Source organism: Dasypus novemcinctus, chromosome 25, assembly GCF_030445035.2.
Source record: "Dasypus novemcinctus isolate mDasNov1 chromosome 25, mDasNov1.1.hap2, whole genome shotgun sequence".
Lineage (NCBI taxonomy): Eukaryota > Metazoa > Chordata > Mammalia > Cingulata > Dasypodidae > Dasypus > Dasypus novemcinctus.
In genome coordinates, this window is record NC_080697.1 from 27,710,672 (window position 1) to 27,731,876 (window position 21,205).

At 48.3% G+C, this 21,205-nt stretch overlaps 1 protein-coding gene across 1 annotated transcript in view; it reads right to left on the reverse strand.

Annotated features, from left to right (window-relative positions):
• SLC25A37 (solute carrier family 25 member 37) overlaps positions 1 to 20,935 on the reverse strand; it is a 43,384-nt gene extending 22,449 nt beyond the window's left edge. Inside the window, exon 1 of the mRNA XM_004459510.5 lies at positions 20,577 to 20,935. Within this exon, the coding sequence (XP_004459567.1) occupies positions 20,577 to 20,786 (210 nt within the window). The 5' untranslated portion in view covers positions 20,787 to 20,935. The remainder of the gene's footprint in view (positions 1 to 20,576) is intronic.
• Positions 20,936 to 21,205: the final 270 nt, after the last annotated feature.

Genomic DNA, 21,205 nt, shown 5'->3' on the forward strand with positions numbered 1-21,205 from the left:
TTGAAAAACAAATGTGTGAGGGAGCAGGCACATGTGTGTTTTACTGTGGAGGAGGTAAATCTACATTATTGTATATCAGGCCAATTTGAAGCTTAAAAACACTTGCATAAGAAGAAATTTCTAAGTCTAATCGACAGCTCCCACCACATAGCATTTCAAAGTGTGAAATCTCAATACAATCAAATAATTCCCTGGGGTCTCCTGGAATGGGAAGGTTCCTGTTTATTTCTATGTTTGTCTGGTTTGGGTTAAGGCAGCCAGGTCTCAAATGGCCAGCACAATCTCCTGGTCACAGTGATATCCACAGCCTTGTAAGGAAGCATCTGCAAGGTCGGTCCAGATCTCCTGGAGAGAAGGCAAAGCTTTGACAGAAGGCAACACGCTTAAGACACAAAGCTTAAATCCTCATCTGTTCCCACCTGCTGGCCCCTGCCGCAGGGATGCAGTACTTTCCTCTCTAGGACACAGCCTGTGCAACCCAAAAGATCTTACCCCAGGAATCAGGCAAGGGGTAGCTGACAAGTACCAGCCAAAGATTCGTGTGTGAGCAACTGGGTGCCCATGCCAGAGGCTCCAAGCACTGCCCCTGGTATCAGAGCCTGGGGTGCAGAGGGCCCCATGGGGTGCTGAGAGTTACAGCTCTCTTGGCATCTACCCTGGCTGGGCCTGGGGAACTGGGCACCTAAAAAGCCCCATGTGCTTCTCTCAAGTCAGGTCTGGTCCTGCCAACTTCTACAATACAAGCATTCCACACCCTTCAGGAGCCACACCTTCTGAAACATGCCCCACCATTAGCCTATTATTCATGGGGAAAAAAGATGTTTAAAAGCGCCCCTGTCGCCAGCTTTCTCTAATTCATTCCTCTACTTATAATTACATCAGGTGATGCATCTGCATGCCTCACTCCTATTAAAGTCTGAGAATGCTGGAGGAGGGGACAGCGTCGTTCATCTTTGTGATCTTGGCACCTAGAAATGTACCTTTCCCAAAGCAGATATCCAATAAAGGATTTTTTTTAAGGGTAATTTTTTTTTTTTAAGATTTATTTTTATTTATTTCTCTCCCCTTCCCCCACCCCCAGTTGTCTGTTCTTTGTGTCCATTTGCTGCGTGTTCTTTTTTGTCCACTTCTATTGTTGTCAGCGGCATGGGAATCTGTGTTTCTTTTTGTTGCATCATCTTGTTGTGTCAGCTCTACGTGTGTGCGGCGCCATTTCTGGGCAGGCTAAACTTCTTTCATGCTGGGCGGCTCTCCTTACGGGGCACACTCCTTGCACGTGGGGACACCCCTGCATGGCACAGCGCTCCTTGCGTGCATCAGCACTGTGCATGGGCCAGCTGCACATGGGTCAAGGAGGCCCGGGGTTTGAACCGCGGACCTCCCATGTGGCAGACGGATATCCTAACCACTGGGCCAAGTCCGCTTCCCCCAATAAAGGATTGACGGAGATTCAGAGAAAGACTGGATTTTACCCACAGGCATACACAAGACAGGCAACTTAAACCCCGTACTCATTCCCACCCCCAAACTGCTATCTGCTTGCTGAGAAATCTGTGTCCTGCGTGACTTACTCAGGGAGAACACAGGCTCTGTATGGCTTTTCTGCCACCTAGGATAATAGTCTAGGATGCAAGCCCCTACGAAAGCCAGGCTTCAGAATCCAGGGAACACAGGCGTCGGCCTAGATGTCCAGGGACATTTCCCAGATGTTAGCAAGATCAGACTTTCCACAAATGCTACTCCACACCACGGGATGATTTTACATGTGGGATCTTCTGCTTTTTTTTGACACCCTTCAAATCAGATAACAACAAAGATGACAAAAATGCCCAAAACACCAGGACTGAAGTTCTAAGGGTCTCTGGAAAAAGACACCAAAGGAAACACCATAAAGACTCAACTTTCATCCTCCAGGGGCCGAGTTGCAAAAAAAATAAAATGAGCTAGACAATATGTATGAATTATTTTCTAAGCTTTTGGGGGGTTGTTTTTGTGTTTTATTGGATGCCGAAGGGAATGGCAGAAACCTCCAATCAAAGGGTAAGCTATCATGCTGACTAAAACTCCTCTGTTCCAGAAACAAAGCACTCAGGTGTACATTTTAAACCCAAGATGTCTAACCAGAAGGAAAGAGCAGAATTTCCAGAAATGAGCCAAGGAAATTGGTACAGGGGTTAGAGTGAGTCCCCAGACAACAAGAGTCTCAGCTGATAAAATGACGTGGCCCTTCTATCATTAAAACCAAGACAAACAGGGATGAGGAATGTACTAAATAAACATCAGTGGTGTGAAGCTAGGGATGCTGGGGATATAATGGCGAGCAAAGCAGACATGGTTCTTGCCTTTAAGGAGTTTATAGTCTACTAAGGGAGAAAAATATTAAACAAAAAATGAAATTAAACAATTACAAACTCTGAAAGTCGTGAAGCCAAAGTGGATGGTACTATGAGAATAAACACAGGGAACCTAATTTAGAGTTGGGAGAAGACCTGGAAGTGATTCTTCTAAAGTTTAGAATCTAAATGGCAACCCCGAGGCCATGTGGAGTTCGGCAGGAGAGGCATGGGAGAAAGGGGCTTTGGGGCAGAGGCAGTGGCAGGGAGGATGTGGACAGGGGCCCTGAGCAGGATGCTCTAACCAGAAGCCTGGTGAGAAGCAGGAGATGAGCCTAAGACACAGAGTTCATGCTCACCTTAAAAATCATGCGTAAGTACTATGGAAGATAGTATAGTGGTTCCTCAGAAAGTTAGGTATAGAACTACCATATGACCTAGCAATCCCACTTCTAGGTATATAGCTAAAAGAATTGAAAGCAGGGGCTCAAACAGATGTCTGTAAATTGATTTCATATCAGCATTATTCACAATTGTCCAAAGACGGAAGCAACCCAAGTGCCCATCAACAGATGAACAGATAAGCAAATGTAGTATTTACAGTCCTAAAAAGGAATGCAGTTCTGAAACATGAAGACATCATGTTGTGTGAAATAAGTCAGACACAAAAGAATATTCCATGATCTCACTGATGTGAAATAATTAGAATAAGCAAACTCATAGTGTCAGAATCTAGAATATAGGTTATCAGAGGATGGGGTGGGGATAGGGAATAAGGAGTAAATGCTTAAAATGTACAGAGTTCCTATTTGGAATGATGGAAATGCTCTGGTAATAGATGGTGATGATGGTAGCACAACACTGTGAACATAATTAACAGCACTAAAATGTGTATATCAGAATGTGGTTAAAAGGGGAAATGTTAGATTATACATATAATAGATATATTATACATATAATAGAATTAAAATATTTTTAAAAATCCATGCACAACGCAGTGAACTTAAGTTAAACCATGGATTATAGTTAACAGTAGTTATAAAAATGTGCTCTCATCAATTTTAACCAATGTACCACACCAATGCAAAGTACTAATAACAGGGTAGAATACAGTAATCCTGTGTTGTACGCATGATTGTTCTATAAACTCACAGCTTCTCTAATTAAAAAAGAAAATCTTGGCAAAGGATGGTCAGTTTAAGTATAAAATATCAAAGTGACATGCTCCAATTTACTTTAAGAAAAAAAGAAAAAGACCCAGGCTGTTGCATGAAAACAAATTGGGGGTGGGGAGAAGCACATAAACATGAGGAAGTCTGGTTGGACAAAGACGGGGGCCTGGACCAGTGTGCGGGCAGGGGAGACAAAACAAACAGATGAGGGCTGTGTAGTGAAGGTCGCATCAACAGGACCTGGCGGAAGGTGGACCAGGGTAGAATATGCAACGTGGATGATTCCTAGGTTCCTGGCTTCAACAACTAGCTGGCTGGGGGTTCCATTTACAGAGGTGAGGAAGACGGCATGAGGGGCAGATTTGGGGTGAAAGGATGGGCAAGAAAAGGATTTCACTTTTGGATCTACTGAATTTGAGATGCTGATAAGACATCTGGTAGAGCTGTCCATTGGGCAATCAGATACATGCATCTGGAACAAAGAAAAAGCTCTAGTCTGGAAATAAACACCTGGGAACCACTAGTACAGGACTGTTAGGATGAAATGATGATTCTGGGAGAGCTGAGAATGAAAAGGAAGAATGGGGGGCTGAGCTCTGGGTGATTAACATCAGAGGCCAGCTGGAGGAAGAACTAATAAAGGAGTCTAGAGGAGCAGCTGAGAGCCCTTTATTTTTGCCTCTTCAGTGCTTACATTGTGCACACAAAAATCAGTATTCCACATCTACATGTTTACCTACTACACTCTAAGCTCTCTGAGGGCAGGAATTGAGTCTCATGTCTGTAATTCCAACAGTCCCTTTCATAAAACTGTAACTCGATGAAAGGAAACATGGAAACCCCCAGAATGAATCAACTTCACCTGCCATTCTGCCCCTCTGCCTGAGGGTATGTCCTGGCGCTCAAGCCTCTATTCTGAAGACAATATAAAATATATATATACACCATAAGTTTAGGAACTGGGATTTGGGCACTGAAGTACTGCATCCCGCCACCACACTCACGTACATCTTCACTTCCTCCTGGCTAGGTTTTCTCTTCTCTCTCTCCACTTGAAGTGAGGAGCCCAGGGAAGGCAACCTCTGCACGGAGAGCCACGGGAGACTGCACAGTCGCCAAACCGTGCCTCAGGCCTGTGCATCACTCAAGTTACCATGGATCTACTTCACTTAAAACCACCACACTCTTCCTAAAGAGTACCACTTCTCACCAAACCCAGGGCCTGCCTACCTGAAAGGGAAGGGCATCTGGCCCCAGTGAGGGCCTGCAACTTTGGCCCATGACCTGAGAGGCCCTCACACCCTTGGTGGAGAGGCCATGGATCATGACTCCCCAGAAGCCTCAAATGGAAACATGGGCTCCATTCTCTCTTCCACTGACCTCATTCAGGCCTCCTGCAGGGCTAGTCCTGCCTTCACAAGACCACCCCCACCCACCCTCCCTGTTGTCAGTTGCAGGAGTCACCACAAATCTACCTCCACTGAAAATGGCCACACTCCTCCGTTCCCTGATGCCCCAGGTTACCTGCAGCAATACCCCCAAATTTTAAAGTTATAAAGAGTATCAGGGCTAGGTGTTAAATAAAGGGGGGGGGGAGATTATTCTCTGAAAGCAGATGGTTCTCATACACCACTTTTCAAAGACCACCAATCTACAGAACTGTGTCCAAACTCCACTGGCAAGGGTGGGCAGAAGGCATCATGTACTCTGCTCTTGGAAATTCCCATCATACTGAGTTCTCACATACTGCCCCATTTCCTACTTGCTCCTTCTCTTTAGAATGTGCTTCCCTCAGTCCTTCAATGGCAAAATTCCAGTTGTAAAGCCCCGCTTGGATTGTCCCAGATCCTCAAAGCATACTCCAGTGATTCTTGAGGCAGCAAGAGGCACCTCTGCAGGTGCTTCAGGGTATCAGGCAGGCATGCCTGAGATCCTACATGCCTCGAACTGGACTGTGGTTGTGTATTTGCTTGTCTGTCTCCCCACCAGGGCGAGGGCTCTTGGAAGGTAGAGGCCAGGACTGGTAGAGTACCTGTCACAGAGCAGGTTTGCTAATCCTGTTAACAGGGTACCTACCACACCGGCAGGTTACCCAGCCACACCCCACATCACACATCGAGTAGCCTTTTCTCACAGAATCGCTGTTTCAGTCTGTTTGGTATCTGATCTCCATCCTTGGATTCTGGGATGGAGAAGAATGAAGGGAGGGAAGAAAAGGAGTGACTGAAACAGGAGAGTGTTCCTCACTGAATTTCTCAACAGTGAGTGGAGACGGTGCAGTGAGCTCCCCAATGTAGGGAGCAGCTCCCCCTTCCCTGTCACTCCCACTACTGCTACCCCCTAAATGCTCAGGCTGTCTGGGCTAACGCCATCTGTGCTGCTGGCAACACTGAGTGACCTTTGCCATGCCAGCTGACCCTTAGATGACTCAGCTTCCTAGTAGTGAACTTGGGAAAGGTCTCTGGCAGGAAGGAGCCAGAAAGATATAAAAAGGGCCTTCTAGAAGTCGAATCTCCCCTTGATTTCAGGGCTGGGCAGTGGCCATTCAATATTTCTGAAGTCATCTGAATGACTGGTTTGCAATCATGAAGTGTTTTAGTTGGAGGTTTAAAGTAGATCAAATAAACTATAATTTCCAGGCAAGCACTTTGGGTTATAGGGACAAGTAGGGCCCCAAAATGGTAGCAGCAGCTGGCTCCTTTCCCAGCTCCTTAGCCCCCAGGCAGATATTCCCCTGCAGGGGTCTTCGTAGTTTCCTTTCTAAAACAGAAGTATTTGTAAGTTTATACTTTACATCAAAGTCAAAATAGGGAGCCCAAAGGTTATACTGCCCCATGTTATTTCCTTATTTCATTCCAAGGAATGAAAATTTTAGAACTGAAAACATCCCAAGAGATGACTGAGTTTTAAAAGTTCAGTCTTGCCATTTTACAGATGAAGGAACTGAGACTCAGAAGTTAGGTGTTTTTCTATGGTCACTTAGTTAGCTGACTTCTGACCATCTTGAGCTAATTAACAATTGACCCTAAAAAGAAAATATAAATATTTTGTGTACATCTAGAGAGAGAGGTTCTCCTCATTTCATTCCCTGCCCTCCACGTTCAAGAGACATTACAAATGGCAGGTTTGGGGTTTATAGAACCGCACCTCCCCCCCAGCCAAGGATTTCCCTGCCCCTTAAATTCCAGTTGCTCAGAGAAGATCTCTTTAAAATTTAAAGTGTCTTTTAAGAGAAAAGTCCCAGCTTTGTTGTAGCTTCTGGCCTTTAGGATCTGAAAGGAAACTTCAGCAGAAACTGTTTAGGATTAAATTATCAGATGATACAAAAGACCCCTGGAAGAGACACTCAAGGGAAGTTTGTAACAAGAATTCTTCCCCAAAGTCAAGCAGTCACCCATCAGGGCCCATACTCAGAAGCCTGGAGAACGAGGAGCACTGATTCCAAAGACAAATGGAATCTGTCACCACCTAAATTTTTACTGATACATTTCCTATAAGAACAAATTTCAGTGTCAACTTCTCTACTTCCTTCCCAACCTTGAACAATTTCTTCTGGAAACAAAGTAGTAGCTAAAAATTATTCCAACTTGTCAATGCATACTGATATTACATTGTTTTTTATTATTAGAAGTCATTTCTGAAGTTGATATTCTTGAAGGTCTAAGGACTAAATATAAATAATATTCAAAATACATACATTGATGTAACACTTACCCTTCCTGGCCTGCCTAAATACATTTACATTAATTCAGTAGGGAAACCAAGATTCGAGAAAAGAAAAAAATTTTTAAGCATAGTAACATCAAAAGAGATCTTCAGTCCCCAACACTTTAGATTTTTAACCCTTTCACTGACAAACCTCCTCTCCTCCCTAGGGCATTTTCCATGCTTCTACTTCACCCAGATCAAGTGAGTGCTTCTACACAGCCCTTTTCTTCGGAGTTAGAAACAGTTCAGCATTGTCTAAGGACACTGACACCACATTCTCCTAAAGAGGGCAACACACCTCCTCCTTCAAAACACTCAACAAATGGATTTAGTAACAAAGACGTCCTGTGCAGGGGGAATCCATGGACACAGAAATAGAGGGGTGGTGGGCCAGTAAGTCCATGCACATGTCACAGGGCTGGCCTCTGGGAGAAATAGGGCTCATTTGCCAGAAGCTGTGAGATCCAGAAGCTTCTGTCTAAACCCTAGCTTGACAGAGACACCTGAAGAAAAGTCCTCAAGAGCTCAGTCTCAGGCCATTTATTGAAATCAGCTGGAGGCAAATAGATAAACCCAGCTGCTACCTAACCATCTGCATTTTATAGGAGGTTCCCACTTTTGAGGCAGAAAGGCTAAAAGAAAAAAGGGGGAAATGATCAGCTACATATTTATCATAAAAAAGAGACAAGAAATGATACATGCATTCAGGTGACTCTAGAGCAGGGGTTCTTAACCGGGAGTCCACAGACACCCAAGGGTCCATGGAAAGATTTCAGGGGCCTATGAGCTTGAATTGAAAAAAATCAACTTATTATTTTCTCTGACCTCTAACTGAAATCTAGCATTTCCTTCACTTATGAATGTATGCAATAAATTACAACAGTATTGATTTTCTATCACATTACAGTTCTTGCATATCTCAAAAAAATCACTTACATTCATTCATACTTCAAAGTATGGTAGTTGTTAGACCCACCACAAGTTGAGTGTCGTAAAACTACATGCCATCACATTCTGAGAAGGGGTCCGTGGTTTTCATCTGACTGGCAAAAGGGACAGTGGAACAAAAAAGCATAAGAATCTCTGCTCTAGAATGTCAAGAAGAGGTCCCAGTACTTTTGGCTCCAGGTAATTCCCATCCTTCTCAAAGCACAGTTGTTTGCTACACGGACCACCAACCCACTCTGCTGGGCCTCACTCTCTTGGCCTTACAAATTGTGACCTGATGACAAGGGGCCAGTAAAGGTCACTCAGGCAAACCCTAAACCTCCGCATATCACTTGACTACATTTAATTTTTAGCCTTTTATCTGGCCTCTGTTCCTGCTGATATTTGCCACTACCACCACCCATTAATTGTGAACCAACTGGGAACAGAAATGCCTCTGATATCACTATTTTCCTCCCTTCCTCCTTTAGTTACCACCCTCCTCTGGTCTTTGGGCTCAGCAGGCAAAGTTTCCACCCAGGGAGGAAGCGGGGCTTCCCGGAAAGCCTTGAGGAAGCTGCTTGGTGGCAGAGCTGGAATGAGCACTTCAGAACCCAGAGGAGAAGAGGAGCAACAGCCTCAGGTCCGGCCTGGAAGTCCAGCCTGGTGACGTGAAGATTGCCAGGCACCCGTGGGCCTCACTGTGACATTTTTCAGGGACAGAAAGAATCTCGGGTTCAGCTTTGTTCTAACTTTCACATTTTCCGGGCTAGAAATGAGATACTGAGGTATTACTTCCCCCGACGGATGCTCTCACTCTTGACCTTCAGGGTCTGACACCCTGAGGGCCTGCCTGTCACCATTATGGGAATGACCCAATCCTATAAGGAATACACCGACCTCCCTGCTAGACCTCCCTGCTAGATGGGGAGCTCTGGGAGGAGGGACTTCAGGTGTGTCCAGGCTCTGCCTCCCAGCATCCAGCACAGAGGGTCGTGCCTGATACACCCCCACCCTTAAAGTGGTCATTTAATGAAGTCCAGGGGTGAGTTGACATGCTTGTAAATGCCTTTCAACTCTTCCTAGGGAGAGCCCTTACCACGAATCAGGCCAGCACTTGGCAAACAACTCACAGAGATGGGTGACTAAGGAAAGCAACTCTTTTGGCTCTTCAGTTAAAGACACACCCTGCGCTCAAACCCTTTCCACCCTCATAAATACACACAACTGCATCTTCTTTCCTTTTAAGAGGCTTCTCTACCTCTCCAGACTGACCTCTTGCACCTGCTCATGGGTGGACTACCCACCTCCTCCAACCACGGCTTTCGCCAGTCCTGGGACACCGGGGAGAGCGGAGGCACCTTGAACGCTGTGAGTCAGAGGCAGTGCCGAGAAGACACTTTGGGCTTTGCCCACTGTGCTCAGCTTTCCAGCAAGCCTGGCTGGCAAGCTTCCTGCCCGCTGCCAGCATCCACCCACTGCCCTCTATTCCCAAAGCCAGGCCTGGGGCATGGCAGAGCACCAGCAAAACCCTTGGCATGGGCACCATGAGGAAGGAAGGGCCGAAGGACCCCAAAACAAAGGCATCTGAGGCCTACCTCCTCCTCCTCACTCTGTTACATGTCAGCAGATGTGAGCAAACAAGGCAAATAAAGGAAGGGAAGGCCAAGGGGGAAATCCCAAGGATCAGCAAAAACAGACATATGCCAGGACAATCAGCCACATTCCAGGTCCGGGAATCCCTCCTCCCCACGTCTCTAGACTCTTCTATGTGGCACTAGAAGGGATAGACTCTTTAAAAAGAAGTGAGCATACAAACGTAAAACCCCACAGAGACCTGCACAGGCCCAGCAGGCTTGGGGCACACTGCTGTCCTTTTGTAGGTGAGTGCTTACCATGTGCCAGGCACCCTTTTTAACACTGTAGGTGCATCAGCTCAATTAATTCTCATAAAAACACTCAGAGGTAGTTACTACTGTGATCCCTGTTTTACAGATGACAACTAAGCTTCAGTAACTCGACCAGACACCGCAGCAGGCAGCTGGTCCCGGAGACGCTGCTAACTTTAACAGTTCTACTCTCTAAGCATACTGCCTCCAATACAATTGGTCATGAGCTCAGCATATAAAGGATGAACAAAGCCATTCCCAAACCTGATCCCAGCTGAACTTCTCAACAGCCCTGCCAAGCATGTAAAGCAGATGACAGATCTAGGTTCATGAGAAGACATCATCCCAGAGAAAGGACATGCCCAAGTTTTCAAAGTTCGTTAATGGCCAGAACAGGACATAAATTCATGGGATCTGAACCCTGGGTTCAGTGCCCTTTCTAGAAGCCCCAATGCCAGCATAAGCCTGACATACTCACAGCGCCTCCCCTGAGGCCCCACCCACAGCAGCATCTTAAATGTACAACCAATGCCAGGGCCCGGACATAGGAAAGAACAGGCCAGTGCATTCGGCAGCAGCAGGCTCCATAGACTGCGTGGCGCCAGACCTGAGGGCACCAGAGCTTTCGAGGTCCCTCTGCTGCATATGTCCAATGGATCCAGAGGTTCGGTGGCCCCAAAGGAAGTCCCCTTAGTTCCGCTAAGTTGCAGCCTGGCCCACGACTGCCAGGGATTCTGTAAACCTGTTGTGCAACTCTTGCTTCAATCAAGCTGCTGCTGGGATTTCTCCCTATTTCAACACTTTGTTTTCTCTTCAGAGAGGAAAGCATGAATGTGAAACCATAACACCGCTTGGTGACCAAACAACGGCCCTTCCGGACTGTCTGGGATTACTAGTAGGGTGGGGGATGGTTTCAAAGGCACCTTCTCTTAGCCAACTTCAGCGTCCAGCGTAACAAACCGCAGAGTGAGGAAGATGGGGGTGACACGGTTGAGGACCACAGTCTCCTACGGCGAAGCAGCCATTTCCAGAGTGCCCTACAAAGAAACCCGGGACCTCGCTCCCCAGCAGACTGCAGGGCTTCAAGAGGATGGCAGCTCAGGCATCCCCAGTCCAGAGAGCCCAGACCTCTTCCTTTATACCATTTGAAAGTAAATAACAAGACAGGAGACTCTTCTCTTCAAAGGAAACCAGTCCTGTCACATGAGCTCATGGTCTAAATATAGGGAGCATGCCCTGGGGACAGGGGCCATGAATTCTTATTTTTGCAGCCCAGTGTCCAGCACTGTCCCTGGCACAGAGGGGCATTTGGGAGTTGTGGAATGAAGTAAATGGTCAAATGAATAATCAGCTGGGTTCTACTGCAAGCAAAAAAAGAAAAAAGGACAAAATGGCCAAGACATGCTATGGATTAAAACAAGACAAGACAAAACAAACACCTAGAATTGACTTAATTGCAGCTAGGAAAGCATTCTTCCTTGCAGCTCTTTAAAATAACCACGGCTTTATTCATTCAACAAATATTCACCAAATACCTTTATGTGTCACACACCCTGGTGGACAAGTCAGAGGAAACTTGGAACAGTCTCAGCCTCTAGATCTGACTTAGAGAAAGATGGGGCTGCTCCTCGGTCCCCTCTGCAGGCTCTGAGAAAAAAGAGTAGGAAAAAAAAATCCTGCCCTTAGAGAGCTCACATTCTAATGGAGGAGACAGATGATCAACACTGTGTCACCAACCTGTACGTTGGAAGGCAACAAAAGCTGTGGAGAAAAATAAAGCAGGGATGGGAAAAGGAGAGTGTGGGGTGGGGTTAGAGGGGAGTACTGAATTTTAACTCTTGTGGTCAGGGAAGTCCTCAATGAAAAGATATCCAAGTTCCCTGAAGAAGTGAGTTGCAGTGGGGAGAGAGAGAATTCAAAAGGTGTTGAGAGACACAAAAATAGTTCTTGGGAGGCATATGAGGGGAAGGGGAGAAGGGAGAGAAGCTGAAGATGATAAGCAAGTCTCTGAGGGAGAAACCTAAGCAGAAGGGCAAGTCAGAGGAGAAGGTCAGGATGTCCATTCTCGACATGCTGAGCTGGAAGAGCCTGGAGGCAGCCAAGTGGACACGTCTGCAGAGCAATTGGATATTCAGCTCCCAAGAGCCTGCAGCAAAGAGATCTGGGAGTTGCCAGGGCAGAGGTGGAAATGGAGCCATGAGTCCTGCGGGAAGAAAAGAGAGTGGAGGGCAGAACCCTGAGGAGGACCAGCATCTCAGGGACACCAGGAGCCTGAGAGGGGGCTGAGGAGTAGCCAGACCCCAAGAGGGAAACCAAGACGTAGGGTCACGGGGGTTGAGGGTCGAGCTCCACGCAGGGTCAAGGGCAGCAGGGGCCAGGAACACGAGGCTGAGCTCGCAGCAACATCTTTAGCAGCCTCAGTGACGCTTCAGTGGAGTCGCAGGGACGGCAGCCAGACTGCCGTGGGATGACGAAGTAAGGAAGTAGTGGCCAAATGTCAACAATTCTTTCTTAACATGTTATTTTAAGGCAGGGAAGGGGAAAAGAAAGCAAGTCTGTCTGTTTACTGTAGGAAAAAGCACATAAGGTCAAGGTGAGACGAGTGGGGTTTGTTTATTTACGATGGGACCGTCTTGGACTTGTATACATGCTTTTAAGTTTAAGCCAAGGGAGAGAGGAAGGCAAAAGATACCAGAAGTGGATTACTCAAGAGGATGATGACTAAAATAAGTCCTACCATTACCATTTACTGAGAATGTATGTGCCAGCACTGCGGCAAGAGTTATCATCCATCACTTCATTTAATTCTTCTGTCAACCCCAGACGGGAGATGTGTTGGTTTCCTAGGACTCTTAAAAAACCGAAATTTATTCTTTCATAGTTCTGGATGCTGGAAGTTCGAAATCAGGGTGTTGCTACCGAGGCTCCTCCACTGCCTCTTCCAGGTTCCAGTGGTTGCTGACAGCCCTTGGCATTCTTGCCTGGGGCTGCATCACACCACCGTGTGCCTCTTCGTCATGTGGCTTTCTCCACTCTGTATCCGTGTGTCTTGTATTTATCTTCTTATAAATGCTTGAATGGAGGGCCCACCCTAATACGGTATAAGCTCATCTCCACTTGATTACATCTGCAAAGACCCTATTTCCAAATGAAGTAACATTCAGACACCAAGAGTCGAGACTTTCAACATCTTTTGGGGGCTATGCAATTCAACTCACAAGAGTGTGGTGTTGTAAATAATGCTCCCACTTTGCAGAGAAAGAACATGGGTTGAGAGAGGTCAAGTAATACGCCAAGGTGCAGAGAGCCAGGATTCAAATCCAGGTTTGTCTGGGTGGTTCATAAACTTCACCCTTGCCTACCCTGGTGATTCAGAGCCCCAGAGGGTAACTCATCTTAGGAGAACAAAGGACACCTCTTACCTTATGAGAGGCGGGGAGGGGGACTGAAGTCAAGTGAGTTTGGAGGGGCAGTGACAGCAAAATGAAGGAGTTCAGCTGGAATCCTAGTTTTCCTATGAACTAGAATGCAAGATGCCAGGCTAAGACTGAAAAATAAAACATGGGATGGAAGGTTTGAGGAGAAAGAGGGTGGTCAGAAGTAGCTGCTGTGGAGAATGGACGCAAACTGACCATGAAAATAGGGCAGGCCAAGGCAGTTGAGCTGTGGGCCCAGGTGAGGTCAGAGCACGAGCACAGAGGGGCACCCACTGAACTGATGTGTGGTTTTCTCCAGAAAGGCTCAGCTGTGCAATGGACAGATTACCCAGGATCAGCGTTAGGCAGGCTGGTGCTGCAAAAACCAAAGGCAGAGACACTGAGGCACTGAAAATAGGTAAAGGTGATGGACCATGGGGTCCAAACCAGATAAGGAAGATAGGAATGGGCTGAAGGATAGGTGGAAGAAGTAGCTGGAGAGCTCGCAGAGTGTGACTGTGAGGAAGTCATGTCCAGGCTTTGAGGGTTCGGAACTGAAGATTTTAGGGGTGGGAAAGTTCTGGGTTATGAAAAGGCCTAGTGGAGGTAAAGGCCTTTGACCCACAGGGTGTGGAGAATGGAGTGATCTGGACGTTAGCTGGATTAAGACTGAGATGGGGTGTTCTCAGGTGATGACTGTGAGCCAGACGCCAAGGTTCTCAGTAAGGGCAGGAAAGTGACAACTATGATGATGATGATGATGACACAGAAATGTCTAAGTGCTCAGAGGACTTAATCCTCACCACCACTCAGAGGGATTAGCACCATTTCCACCCATTTTACAGATGAGGCACAGAGAGGTTAAGAAACTCTTAACAGGAATGGGACCCAGTCCCTGCAGGCTGGCTCAAGAGTCCAGGCACCAAAGCATTATGCACCCTGCCTCTCAGAGTAGGTCAGGGTAGATTCTGAGGTGGGAAGGTGACAGATAAAAGAAGAAATGAGGCTGGGACACATGGTGACAGTGCCTCAGCAGAGAAGGAGCGGTTTATGAGACGGTGGACCAGCAGTAGTAACAGTAGTAACAGCACTCCACACGTTCTTAGGTTTGATCTGATGGAAACCATCTTTACTTGAGAGGCTTCAGAGCAGTGATGTCCCCAGGAGAAGAGCTAGATTCCAACCAGAACAGGAAGGTGACAGGAACAGTGAAGAGGTGGATGTAGGGAAGCTTGTTAAGAAGGAACTTCCCCAGAGGAAAAATATACAAAGTAGGAAGCAATGGAAAGTTGGATAAGAAGAAACCAAGAAAAAAATTACCCCATTTTACAGATAAGGGCATAAAACTCAGAAGGGTTAAGTGTCCTGCTCAAAAGCATCCAACCAGTAAGTCAACGACAGGAAGGTGAATCTCCCAAGATATTTCTCTGACGGTGAAAAGTCCCAGTTCTATAGGAGCTCTAGGGAAGGTTTACCAAGAGAAAGTGACTGGATATATTCCTCCTATAAAAAATGTCAGTATGGACACATAAGGTGGAGGTAGGGAAGGAAAAGGGCAGACTTGGCGGAAGGCAGAGCTCACCTAAGGCCCACTCCTCTAACACTGCCTTGCGTGGTCCAGCAGACATCCTGACTGCGGACAGCACAGATAGGGCCATAAGATTAAAAACAAACAAAAACTCTTAGAAGGAAAAGCTGAGTACTTGGGATGATGGGAAAAGAACTAGGAGTTTCTGGGTTGTGAGAGAGGCTGGCAAAGGCATCAGTCTAGCGAGTCAGTCCATAAGTCAGCGAAAAGTAATCCTCCTGAAGTAGGAAAGTCAGGAAAAAGTAACCCTCCTGAAGTAGGAAAGAGGGATCAGGGACCCAAGTCTGTAAAAAAGGGAAGGTAAGATTAGAGCCTTGAGCCTGGCCACTGCTCCGAAGAGCAGGTGGGACAAAAGCCCTCATGAATGAGATGGTCACAGGTGGCTAAAGCGTGCCCACAGGACCAGGACAAGGTAGTGGGAAACACACCCCACTAAGCTGGACTCTCCTTTCCAGGTGACACTCATATTGTCAACACCCCCCACCCAACATATACATAGCCCTTGGTGGTATAAGCAATGCAGCCAATTCAAACTCTCCGCCCCCCCCCTCCATTAAACCCCAATGCTTCTCCCTATTAAAAAGCTGTGGCTGTCTTCACTTCTCACTATAGTCTTCAGAGCTATATTCCCCCCACTGCCCCTGTCCACCCCCCTCCAATTCCAGAGCAGGGGAGTCCGGGGACAGACAGGGAAGTGAATATGTGGGGGACCAAATGCTGAATCTGGGATTCAGGCATCAGGCTTGAACAGTGCAGCTCACCGTTATGGGATGGCATGCAGCCTGGGGGTTCATGAACCAGGGATAGGACCCAAGTTCAAAACACCACCCCCTACTTTTTTTTACTCCATGCCCCCCTAAATTTATCTTTTAAAAAAGGAAAATAAACCTTACTTTTTTGAAAAAGGATTTTTTAAAAAAAGGAGGGAGAAGAGGAGGGATTTGAAGGAGACAGGAGACAGAAAATTCATTATAATTTTGTTCCAGGAACTAGAATAATTTAGAATTTCATGCCCTTCCAAAGCCGAATGGCATCTGCTGTACTTTGTTTCAAATGCCGAAGGACTTTCGAAAGCACTGACAGAGGCCTCTGGCAGCCATCTTCACCATCACCACCACCAACTCCCAGCAACCTTCCTTGAGTCCACCTGCATCGCTGAGACCCAGAGGAGAAAATTTCAGAGTTACAGAATGCAGAGCTGTCCTGGCCCACCTGCCTGGCCTCAGCAGGGCAACATAAGTCAACTAGAGGATTCTAACTTGCTTAGCACTCACCCACTCCTGGACAGAGCACTAAGCCTCAAAATGCTTGGCTCTCCCTGGTTCCCTCATTCCTTCTGAACTGGGCAGGGAAGAAGGGTATATCTCAGCAGAGTTAAAGGACAGGGCTTCCCGGACATGCAAAGCAAAAGAAAAGGGCTGTCGAAGGGTCAGCCGAAGTTCCCCCACTTCAAATCTTTCCTGTTTCCTTTTGCCTCTGCTTTCGCCACAGCAGGACTCAGCATGGGCTACAAGTGGTGTGCCTAATCTGGTTGGAATTTCCTCCTCCACCCACCTGGCATTCTCCCCACACTCTCCAACACTCCCAACCAGGGGTTCTCACAATCATCCAAGTGTTGGTCTAGGCTACCACCACGCCACTTTGGAGCAAGCGCCAAGAAGGGATGCGTGGAAAACCTGCTGCAAAGCCCCAGCTGCAAAGGAGCAAGTCCTGTCTACCACGAGGGGGGGCGGGGGGGAAGCCCTGCGGAGACGTCACGCTTACTCCCTTGGTACACGCTGAGGGGCTCCACACTGGCACTACCACTGCGGGCTCCAAACAGCGGCTAAAGGTCCCAGGAGCCTGGCCCTGTGTGGATTAATGAGCATGGTGGGGCTAAGTGAAAGACAGAGACCCAGGACAGGGCAGCAAAGTTGCCAGAGGTCTTCCAAATAACTATTTAATAATCACTGGGATTGGCATTTCACCTACTTTCTTGACTATAACCCCCAGTAGGAAGCACATTTTACACTGCGACCCACAGAACACACACACATACAAACCCTAAGCAGAAGTTTCTAAACTAACACCTCTCTGTATTGCAGGTCACGCCATCACAAATTTTGCCCTCTCACTAAGCTGTCTTTTAAAAATGCCAATTCCACTAATGGATCATGGTCCACAGTTTGAAAATCAGACATCAAGTTCACATGGGGGAAGAACTTGATGTCTGATTTGAAAGAGCTTATTTAATAAGAAAATTTTAAGCATTTGCAAGGCTGCTTTTCTGTACTTATGACTGACTACAAAACCAGGCAACTTGCCAGGCTCAGTGTTGAAAGTGCTCTACTGTCCTAACTGTCTAGGAGAGCAAAACAGGAAAAAGCAGGCAGACTCAACACTCTCACTTAATATTACAAGATCAAAGTTCAATATGTGTGCCTTTCAAAATCCACGTAATAGGGGAGCAGCTGTAGCTCAAGTGTTTAAGCCTCTGCTTCCCACGTATGTATGCTGTCACAGGTTCAATCCCCAGGACCTCCTAAAAACAAAAACAAATGAAAAAACCAACTCTCACTGGGGAGCAGATGTAGCTCAGTGATTGAGCACCTGCTTCCCATGTAAGAGTAATACAAAAGAGTACAATGGATGGTCTGTTTTTGTTGCTGATGTTGTTAATCAAAAGGGGACACAGGACTATGTGTTTTATGTAAACCCACAACTTCTCTAATGAGAAAAAGGGGAGGGGACATGGGGGGATGCTGCTGCCATCCCCTCCCCTCCTCACAACCCCCTGGCTGGACCATTTCAGCAGCCCCAATGTCAGATTATGGCAAGTTGTGCAAAAACCCACCATGGGCTGCCCACGTCCAAGACAACCCTGGAGTTCCTCAGATGCAAATAAAAAGGATGCCTACCTCAAAAAAAAAAAGGGGGGGGCGTGGAATACGGGTTAAAAATGTTGAGAAATACTTAACTGGCCTGCAGCCCAATTTTAGGAATTTTAGGAGAGGTAAAACTAAGAAACAGAAAGTACCAAACGCATGAAGCAAACTAGGGGCAGGGCTTAAAATCAAACCCAGGTCTCCTAACTCAATTACTCACCATCTCCATCATCCAAAATATTTAAAAGAAAGGGGAAACCCAGGCAGGGGATCCCAAAGCAAAGTATTTCCATGACTGAAGCATGGATGTGTCCCTGATGTCTCCTGCTGGGCACAGACAACTTTGCTGCTATTGGCAGACCTTGGCACTCTGCTGAAGCCTGCCTGCAATCTGGGGTCACACCACTTAACTCGCTCTGTGCCTTCTGCCTCAGCTGAGAAATGAAAATAATCTTTGATATCCTTCCAGTAAAGTTATAGGGAAAAAAATGAAAGGTGCTGTAAAACCAAACTTGCATGCTGAAGTCCAGAAGAACCCCTAAAAGCTCTTATTTGGGATCAGGATTAAAATTCCAGAACCTAGAAGACCTTATTGATTAGCTAACCAAAGCCTTCAATTTAGTCCAGTCTCAAAAGCTAAGTGACTTGCTTAGGACACCCAGACCAGCTCCTGCTGCCACACACCATGTTAATCAGCACAGAGCTGAAAGCTGCTATAGAAAGTATACTAAGTACACAGGTGACGTGTGGATCACAACACACCAGTGTCTACGGGACAGGGAGGGAATTAAACACAGGTAACAATTTAAACATGTGAGACAAATGCTTCTTTAGAGTATTAAAGGGAACTCAAAAGGCATGACTAATCATTTTTTAATCCTGAAAGTAATCGAAAATGATGCTCTGAACCAGACTCATGGCAAAGAGGCCAAGGGCTTCAGAGGCAGGAAGTTCCTTGATGGAACTTTTGACTCCACCACACCAGCGGGTCTGGAACCTGCTCCCAGCTGTCCCCAGACTCTGGCCACAGGACATGAGACAAGAGCTTCAAATATGAGGAATTGTATTACATTTGAAGGATTCTTTCCTATACAAATGCCACCTGGCATCTGTCCAAGGTCTTTCCAGGAGGAGCTTTAAAAACTTAAGAGACAAGATCTCCTCCATCCCCTTGGTAACCCTGGCAGGCAAGGACAATTCCTCTAATTTCCCTGTGGAACATTAGAGGGATGGAAAGGGTCATGGCTCAGGCACAGTAGCACAAGGAAAGACTCAGGCCTTACCTTACTGGGAATGGTCATTCATTTTCCCACTAGACTTGTACCTGCCCAGCCATCGACTGCCAGCTCTGGGAGGGCTGCCCAGAGCCGGGAAAACCCTCCGAGTTAGAAATTCAAGCCTTCCTGCCTGCTCACTTGGGGCCAGCCTCAGCCGTTACATACAGCTCCTGAGGGGGTGAGGGGTTCTGTGAGCCTCGACTTGCAGAACCCTTCCCCCACAACTTCCCCACAGCACACTTGAGCTGGAGTATGAGGATAGAGAAGTTCATCAGCCCACCTCTGTACCTATTTCTTCATCTAACTCCCCCCGCAGTGTGACTTAGAAGAGCTATGCCTATGAAAGTGCAATGTGCAACAGTCAAGGCTTAGCATTACTTCCTGCACTACTCTTTGCCCATTCAGTCTCTGAACAAGCCGATAGAGGGAAGCTCCGAGTCTAACAGGGAAAATTGGCCTGCGAAGGCTGCCTCCTCACAGAACTGTATTTAAAACTACCGCCGTGTGTGTGTGTGTGTGACCCGAAACGTTTCATCGGACAAACCGACTACCTACTATTCAACCCGTATTAAGGGCTGTGAAGCACAAGCTCTCCCTCCCTGTCGCCTCCCCGCAAGCAAAATGAGAAGACCAATGTCACCGCAAGTCTCACAGCCTCCCAGCTCCTCTGCTGCCCATACTCCGCTGAGGTGCAGCAACCTTGAGCAAAGGGAACTGCATAGAAGGCGTAGCTTAACCTGTACCCCCGACAGCGCGGCCAAGAGCCTGGAGGATCCTACCACCCCCATCCCTCTCCCCTACCCCCCACCCCCCGTCAAAAACCACCCGTGAGCAGAAACGAACCACCAGGGCTCGAGGGCGCGTGGCCGGCTGGGGCCACGTTTCTCCAGCCAGCGCGGTTACCGCTTCCCTTTCCCGAGAGCCCTCGGAAACGCCGCACGTGTGGGCAGCCTCTGCCACCCCACACAGGCCTGCGGCTGCCTCTCGCCGCAACTCAGGTACAGAGCGCGCCCACAGGAGTCGCGGGGTCCCCGGGCCCCAAACCCGCGCAGGCAGGATGGTGAAACTGCACAAAGCTCGCCGTGCCCTCCCGCGGGATCCCCGCCCCGGCGACCGAAGCCAGGGGCGCCCGCCCAGCCTCCTCTCCGGCTGCAGCTGCCGCCACCGGCCGGAGCCGGGCCAGCGGAGGGAGCTGGCGCCCCTACTGCCCGAGCGCGCGGCGAAAGGCGCGCGCCCGCTCCCGCAGAGCCCCCCGCCCCGCCCCCGGGAGGGCGCCGCACAGCCCCGTGGACAGCGTGCTCTCGCCGCCGTGCCCCGCGCCGGGGTACGCGGGTTGACGCGCGCGCGCGCTTTTCCCTCGCGCTTGCTCGCGCCGTCTCGCCTGAGTCTCCTCGCGCCTCACCTTCACGGAGTCTACCGGGTACATGACCGAGTGCTCCAGGATCCCGGCCATCGCTCCCGCTGTCATGTGGGTGGATAAGGAGGCGCTGGTCGGCAGGTTCTCATAGTCCTCCGACCCGGCGTCCTTGCAGCCGCCGCCGCCATCTCGAGCGTCCCCATCCATTCCCCGCCCCACGGCCTGGCTCCCTACGCCGCCGCGGCGTAGCTCCATCCGCCAGCCCCGCGGGGAACCGGAGGCTGCAGGAGGTGGGCAGGGAGGGGGAGGGGGTGAAAAACTTCACTTCTTAAAGTGGGAACCACCTCCCCGGTGCTGTGGCGCCTGACGCCATGGCGGGGTGGGGTGGAGCAGAGGGGCGGGAGACACCAATCACTGGAAAAGAAGAGGCCAACCGCGGCCGCGCCATTGGTGTGCAGACAGCGGGGACCCACCTCCCTGTGTGACGTCAGCTGTCCAGTGCAAATATCCAAGCAACCGGATGGGGGCGAGAGGAGACGTTGGGGTGTCCCGGGAAGTTGTACTATCTTCAGGGTGGTGCTGCCCGGCAAGGGGCAGGGTAGCCATAATTGGGGAGAGTCGGCCGGGCCCTCTGGGGGACATGCCTAGAGCTGGAGGGAGGTCAGGAAAAGCGG